Source organism: Gossypium hirsutum, chromosome A08 (assembly GCF_007990345.1).
Source record: "Gossypium hirsutum isolate 1008001.06 chromosome A08, Gossypium_hirsutum_v2.1, whole genome shotgun sequence".
NCBI lineage: Eukaryota > Viridiplantae > Streptophyta > Magnoliopsida > Malvales > Malvaceae > Gossypium > Gossypium hirsutum.
This window is the reverse complement of record NC_053431.1, coordinates 113,548,369-113,556,973: the sequence shown is the minus strand read 5'-3', so window position 1 is coordinate 113,556,973 and position 8,605 is coordinate 113,548,369. Positions and strand designations below refer to the sequence as shown.

At 29.5% G+C, this 8,605-nt stretch overlaps 1 protein-coding gene across 1 annotated transcript; it reads right to left on the bottom strand.

Annotated features, from left to right (window-relative positions):
• Nucleotides 1-2,805: 2,805 nt before the first annotated feature.
• Nucleotides 2,806-4,132, bottom strand: LOC107919741 (expansin-like B1). Its single transcript, XM_016849123.2, has 4 exons — nucleotides 3,959-4,132; nucleotides 3,763-3,869; nucleotides 3,313-3,630; nucleotides 2,806-3,220 (listed from the first exon to the last, which is right to left on the bottom strand). The coding sequence occupies exons 1-4, from the start codon at nucleotides 4,095-4,097 to the stop codon at nucleotides 3,038-3,040; spliced, it is 747 nt and encodes a 248-aa protein (XP_016704612.2). The 5' UTR covers nucleotides 4,098-4,132; the 3' UTR covers nucleotides 2,806-3,037.
• Nucleotides 4,133-8,605: the final 4,473 nt, after the last annotated feature.

The following is an 8,605-nucleotide window of genomic DNA, read 5'->3' as shown; positions in this document are numbered from 1 at the left end:
AGGTGTTTTCTATTATTATTATGAACTAAACTCCCTAAATAACTAAGGGAGATGAAACCTAAGATGGATCTTATTATTCTTTGATTTATATGATAAATATTTGTTTTTATTCTTAATTGTTAGTTTTAATCCTTGCTTTAATATTCCAGGATATTAATTCAGGTTTTTTATGTGCTTATTCAGTAGGGAAAAAGTCCATGTTTAAGAGTAGATCATTCATAATTAAGCGGAGTTGCATGCAATCCTGGAGATAGGACGATTTCAAATCTAATAAGGGAATCCATAGATCGAGTTAAAGCAACAATAAGGGTTTTAATTAGAAAGAGATTTCGATTAATCAACCTAGAGTCAATTGTTTTTAGTCTTGAAAGGGATAATAACATAAATCAGGTATTTCTACGAAATAAGTCAAGTGAATAAATCGTTTAAGTCAAAGGTAATAAGTGAAGTCTAGGTGGATTCTTTCTTGGGTATTGTCTTCTCCATTGGTTTTTCTAAAGTATTTTTCAACTTTCATCTCTGTCGTAATCTTAGTTAAATTAGAAAATTAGTTTAGTTTAAAACCATCCTTTCATTCTTTGGCTAGATGATAAAAAGATAGTAATGATTAGTACTTTTAGTCCTCATGGATACGATATTTTCGGTCTCACCATAACTATACTATTTTTCGATAGGTGCGCTTACCTTAAGTCAAATTTTTAGTTAGTTTCACGACCATCAATAACTATATAGGTTTTCTTAACGGATCAGCTGTTTGGGAGAGGAAGAACTTAAACCTTAGGCTTGACGACCCTAGGAAGTCATTTAGGTGGGAATTAACCCAAAATTGGCATGGTCTATCCGTGAACACCTTAGCCCCCAAACTAGTCTAGACTGTGAGGTCGAGAGATAAGTAGTTCTTACTGACTCATTAGTTTAGTGGAAGATCGAGAAATCCTGCTAAGTTAATGACTAGTTTATTGAATAGAAACCCAAACTAGGAATTAGTTATGACCACCAAAGCGAGCTAATCACCCATAGCTAGATTTGATAGAGTTTATAAATTAGTTTTCTGAAGTTCTTTTCATTTATGTTATTTTGTTCCATTGTTTACAAACCCCAAAAACTTCTATTTATATTTTATTGTAATATGATTTATTTAAAGTACTAATTAGATCCATTTGTGTTTAGATTAGAATTAATTTAGTACTCACCTCCTTGGGTACAATCCTCGGAGTACTTACCTACTTCGTTATAACTATATTACAACCTGACCCGTATACTTGCGGACACCGCTTATTTTATATTTTTTGTGCAATATTCTCACTCTGGACGTTAGTACGTCCGGAGGCGGTCAAGAGTTGGCTATCACCATCGTTTGGTCATTTAATAATGGTTTATTTATTCATTTGGTCATTTTATTAATTAAAATTCTATAGCGATTAACTTTTACGACTTTTACACTTTAATCCGTATCCCTCAATAAGTCACTAATTCGACAAAATTACCTATCCAAAATTAAATTCACCTATACAATAACTTCGTAAATATTTTTAATATTTAGGAGCTCGATTTATAGAAACGAGGTCCTAATATCTCACTTTTCAACACCACTGACTTTAGGGTTATTATACTTGTACCTTAGTTAACTATCTAATTGAGAACATTAAAGGAACTTTAATATTTACAGACTTAAATATTGAAAATAGGGTTCCAAAATAATCTTTTCCGACACTACTAACTTTTGAGTCATTACAATACCTGTCTCGAGATATAAACCTTATTGTCTTGAGATATCATACTTCAAAGCAAAAATGTGAAAACAAAGGAAGCATGACTCGGGACATAACTTCATTGTCTCAAGACATAACACCCCATCTTGATAATTTGTATTTGGATTTGCATTTTAACTTTGCGCTTGACTTTGTATGATCTCAGGTTACTATGTGAGGACCCATTTGCCATATATATATATATATGTAAATTTACTCACATGAAATGAAATATTACATTTATGCCATGTAAGTTAGTTTAAGATGAATGTTTGAAACTATTAAGAGTTGTTCTGGAATGAAGGTGACATCTCGTATTCAAATTCGTCGTCTGAGTTAAGTGTAGGGTGCCACACAAAATAAACTATACCATATTAATAAGATAAAAATTATGAAATAATAAATTTTAAAAAGTTAAAGATTTATTATTATCAAACAAAATAATTATATTCAATGCTAAATGTTTATTAATATATCAAATAATTTTATAATACAAATCTAATATTTATAAATTCAATACTTAATTTTTCAACAATTAATTTTTCAATTGATCAAACACACTCTAAGTCATGTATAACAAGAATATCAATTTTGTAAAAAACTTGTGTAGTAATTTCTTATAGAATAATTAATGGAATATTAAGAGATTGAAGTTTAACGAAATGAAACTTTGTTTTGGAATTTTTTTTAGTCTGTCCCTGGAATTGAATTTTGAGTTATATATATATATACATATATAATTTTATGTTTATTCATACAACATAATTATATTCAAGTATACGTTTATTTAGATAGTCACTATTTAGATAGTGACGTCTCTTAGTAATATATATTAATATTCAATCATATAGTTATTTAAATAACATGAGTTTTGATTAACATTTAAGAGATAAATTTTTAATAACTATGAGATATAATTTACATCTGAAATCTTTTCCCTTTAATTTTTAGATTATTTATAACTTTTCAATAATAACTATAAAAATATTATAAATACTTATAATTTCTTTAATTTTATGGAAGATTGTTGAACCATATTTATAGAAAGAAAACATAAGGAAAATACCTCTCAAAAGAGAACTTTATTGATTACACACAAATAAATATATCAGGGAAACTACAAGTACCCAACCTTTTGGGTTTATTCAGCACAAAGCAAAAGTTTGATCACTTTGCTTGCTGTCTTATTATAAATTAATACACACTTTATTTTTAAGAAAATATAATAAACAAACACTTACTGACGTAATAACAAACACAAAGCAACCATAGTTGAGAATTGTGGTTTACTGAAGCTGAATATCGGTATCATAAGCAACTCCAGCTTTCCAATTACGAGGAATGACAGCCTTTGGCCATTTGATGCCGGCGTTGTCGTGCACTTTGAACCTCAAACTTATGGCTCCCAATGGTGGATTTGGCATGTCGAAAACTGCCCCGAATGACCTTCTCATTTCTACCCATTTTCCCTGCATTTTACCATCAAAACTAGTTACTTTCAATTCCATTTAATAGCAATATAACATCAAAGGTTGGCATAGAGTTCGAGCACTTTGATTACCTGCTGCCAAATATCAACGGATAGGATATCACTTTTACCGGCTTGGTACAACATTATAATGGCCAAGTAATCTGGGTTTCTGCTATATTCATGAACCTTAACCTGGATCTTATGACCAACGTATTGGCAGGGAACCCTTTGGTATTCCACACCAACAACTCCATAAGCAAACAGACGATCCGCGGTGCCTGGTCGTGCCATCGCTTCATATGCGTGGTGGCTGAGGATGAAATCGGTGTTGTCGCCTTGGCCATAGTCAGTCACCACTACGTTCACCCCTTTCTTAGTACAGATTTGAGGGTTTGTTGTGCACCTAACCTGACGGGGTTATTTCATTTAAACATCATTAGTCGGCAACATAAAAGAACCAGCCGAGAAAAGATATTTGTGATCAAGAATATATATATATCATAATATCGATATTATATTTTAAGGGTGTTAAAGATTTACCTGATAGCAAGCACCACAGCCAACTCCATTCTTGTAGAGCCTATAAACCCCAGCGACATTGCCACTAGAGATATTTCTTCCGTATTCTCCAAACCCGCAAGCTCCACCTAGATTCACGTGATTGTTAGCTCATATATGCAAAAATTTAGTAATAAAATAGACATGCATATCTGTATTATTGGAGAAATGTACATACTTGTAGTGCCTAAGCCGTCGGAACTGCCATAGTAAGTTGCTCTGGACTTCACGAAATAGTCCTTTGAGTAACACAGTGCAGGTAATAGCACCATGACACACACAAGACGGTAATACTGAAGTTTGAGCGAGAACTCCATGTTTCTGCTACCAAATGAAACCAAGAAAAATTAAAAATTAGAGATAAATGAGGTTGAAGGTAAGATGGGAAGGTAAGAAACAAGAATACCCCATATTTATAGCAAAGCAGGGGAAAAGATCGATGCTGCATTAGGATGAAGATGTAGGATCGTAAACGGTGTACGGTATGCAGACCCTTGTTATTGACGCCGTCCTTAACATGCTTATTTGAAAATATAAGGGATATTTGTATTTATTGTATTATGTTAATAAATGTTGTGTATGACTTTTGTGAACATTCCCTTCAGTTTTTGGAAGACTCGTGTCTATATTTTCCGGTCTATTTTGGAAGTTTACACGTAATTTACTTCGGGGACTAAATTATTTGTTTATGCTATTGGTTTAAGACTAGAGATGCAGACTCTATTTCTTGTAAGTTGGTTTTCCTCAAATATTTTGATGCCTCAAGGAAGTCACGTACGAAGAATTGGTATAAAGAATCAGCTGACGGAAAATAAATTACAAAAGCGAAGGTCAATTTTCTGAGGCACCACCGAAAAGCTATATTCCAAGGTATTATCATGACTGTCAAAAATTAGGGGGGGGGGGTTGAGAGCAATCACTGTGGATGGTGAAAAAAGTTTTAAAAAAGTAATATTCTTATTTGGCGATTCTCAGCAGCACATTGGGTGGTAAGATAGCAGAGAAAAACAAGAAAGTAAAAAATGAATTACTCTAATGATGGGTTTTAGAATAAGATGTGGTGACTTGCTTCTCTCTTCAATTGTGTCATTACTTATTAAATCCTTAATTTGCCTCGGACCAAAATGTTGTTTCCCCACTGTTACTCAAATAGGATCAGCACCTCAGATTTAACATTCTGCATTATTTATCATTTTCGCATATTTTACAATAAAAAGAATGATATTTATAACGTTTAGATCCACACATGCCTTGTCCTGGCCTTTCTATGACCGTTTTGCCAGCACTTGATCCATATTTTCATTTTCTCAGACCGGTTTATTTGAATCGAATCATACCAAAAAAGTTTTAAATTTGTAGAATTGATTAATCTTATTTTATTAATAAAATTTTGACGAATAAACTGACTTGAAATTTTCTTACAAAATCATAAATTGCCAACAACGCACCAAACATATGTTTTTTTTAATATATAATTTTAAATAATCACAAAATCACCAATCACACGAAATTAAATGAAATATCATTTAATAAAAAAATAAAATTATAAAAGTTCAAAATCGATTTAAAACAGTTTCGCCGTAATTACAATAAGACAATCTTTTAACTATTATAATAACTACATTTATTGGTACATATTTATCTAAAAAGTAATCGAGTAGAGGATAGCATGATAGGTTGATATAGGTATGTTGATTGATCCTCCTTAATATATTGTTTGTCTGCTATTGCATGACGCTAATGGCTTAAGAACATTACGTCAAATGCCTATGTAATTTATGTTTAATCTTTTTTTCAACAAAAAAGTTAAATATTTCTATGAGTCCTGTATTTTATAAAAGTTGTTGGTTTAATATATATATTAGTTTGGTCATTTTAAATTTATGTATTTTTCGAATTTTTAAATTTCAATAATGACCAAACAATAATTGTTAAATTCATTAAGTTCAATTCTTTATTTTTTTCGAAATCTGAAGCAGTAAATTTATTATCATATTTATTATGTCATGTCAACTTATTATTTTCATATATTATTCATTAAAAATTATGTAAATGGATTAATGATTGTCATTTATTCTAAAACCGAATAATTAAACAACACCCAACCTCCCTCTATATTCAACAAGTAGTATTCATTTAAACTAAACTACACATCCACAATATAAATTACATATCTAGTTTATATCTAGTCATGTTATTCGTTATAAGGTATTAGAATTGTAGCATCCTACACTAGACCCGATCACCGAGTCTGAACTATAGAATACCACATTCGTCATCAGAACGACTACGATCAGTTCTTTTTACATTTGGCATCTAGTGCCTCAACGGATAATCCCCAAAAAAATAGATTGCACTCATTGGTGTGACCGAAGTATAATTTGTGCCCAACACTCATCGGCACGTAGTCGAAGTAACATTTTGGCACCCAATGCCTCATTGAAACGTCTGGAGTAATTAGTTTTTGCCCAGCACTCATTGGAATATTTGAAGAAAAATGCACCTAATGCTCATCGGCATAGAATCGAAGTAACCTACACTCGATCTATTCTATATCTAACTTCGCCTTATCGATTAATAGGGTAATCTTTTTCCAATGTATGATTGAACTTGATTTACATTTCATCATTTCCAATCTATCAACCAATAATTTAATTTCATTATAAGTTCTATTCTCATTCTATCGATCTCAATATCATCAATTCATCAATCAATATATCATTACATACATATCATAGCATGATTCGTCTCAATTTCAAACCAATTTCACAAAGTTATGATATTTTCAATTTAATTCAATTTAACATTTTATCTCAATAATCAATCAAGTTCACACCAATATGATTTGATCAGTCATAATCAACTATTAATTTATTTTATAACTCTTCTATTATTTCCCTACTCCTCTTCACTTTGCATCCAATATGTATATATATTAGAATCTTTAGCTTTAGTATAACATGTTTATATGTAACAGTAATTATAATTCCACTATTTACTAATGTGGTCATATTAAAGTTGTCTACTTGTGTCATAGTCACTAAATTATTTATATCTTGAGCTGCAGAATTCAAAATTAAGATCCGCTTATTTTTTTTTTTGAAACTAGACTCAAATATATTTTTTACCATAAAAATTTAAGAATTTTTAATTTATCCAATCAGTACAGTAAATTCTTCAAATTTGCCCCTGTTCTGTTGCTTGACAGCTTTGACCTGTCTTTACTAAAAATTAATTATCTTTTAGTATGGGGTTCGTATGATGTTTTTGTTTGTTTCTCTTGAAAATAGACTCATAAAGCATTTAAAAAATAAATTTAATATGCTAAACATTTTTGTACAATTTATAATAATTTTCAAAGTTAGAACAAGAGAACCAAAAATCATTCTGACCTTGTCTCATAAAAATTATTATATCTCATAATCTACAACTCCATTGCTTACACTGTTGTTTTTATGCAAAACTAGGCTCAATAAGATTTAATTTTATATTTTATTCAACCTCTAACTCAATTTGTACAGTTTTTGATGAATTTTCAAATTTGTACTACCACTTCTGTTCATAAAGTGTTTAGTTAAACAATTTGTTCTTCCATGACTTGAGTAAGTTCTTCTCATTTCATTATCCACACTTAATAATCATAATCATATTCTATTTCATAAACATATTCAAATTGCTATCAAACATATAAAAAATCATAATTCAAATACAAACATACCATATGAACTTAATTTACAAAAACAACAAACAAGTTGAATCTGCAGGGACTAGTCGATAATTTTAGTTTTTCCGCGATTATCTCTAGTTATCTAATTCTTGATCTATACAATAATTCAAATCAATTTATCAGTTCCAAACATCTTATATCATCCTATTATAAGCATGTATCAGTTCAATTTTATTTTTTGAATGTTCTCTAAAGTTTTGCATTTTATTCAATTTAGTCCCTAAAATCGAAATAGCCATATTTTTCAAATTTGAGTTTCGTTTTCCAATCCGATTCCAATCTCATCCTTTATAAACTCTCTACTATCTATTTTTATCAAAACCTCATATCAGCTTTACAAATAATTCACTTTAGTCATTATGATACAAAATTAACATTTAAACTTCATAGCTTAATTTATTTTATATTTAAGCTCAAAATTTAATAATTTAAAATAAAAAACTTCAAGAAATTATTAATGACAATTTTTAAAAACTTTAACAATTTTATAAAATAATACACAAGCTAACTAATTAAAAACATAAAATTCACAATAAATAGACCTGAAATGGCTTACCAATGGAAGGTTTGAAATTTGAAATAATTTGAAACCCTTTCTTCTCTTTAGGCTTGGCCAAGGAAAGAAGAAATGAAAAAGATGATAGTTATCATCTTTCCCTTTATTTAATAATATAAAAAATATATATTCATCTACCTACCGTCCATCATCATTAATAACTCCCGCTTTGTAATTTTATAATAATTAAATTTTAATGATTTAATTCTTAAACTTTAATTAATAATTAATTCAACCAAATTACTAATTCAAAATTCAGTTCACTTATAAAATAATTCCATAAATAATTAATAATATTTACGGGCTCAATTTATAAAAATAGAATCTTAAAATTATATATCTTGACACTGTTGACTTTTGGGTTGTTATAAGAATAATTAAATAATTATGAATTTAATAATTCTAATTGATAAGACAAATATTCTAAGTTATTGATACGAGTCCTATATTCAATAAATCTTAATGTTTATAATTAAACAAAGAATTATAAATACTGAAAAATAAAGAATAAAATTCTTTTAAATTTTCACAAACTTGAACAA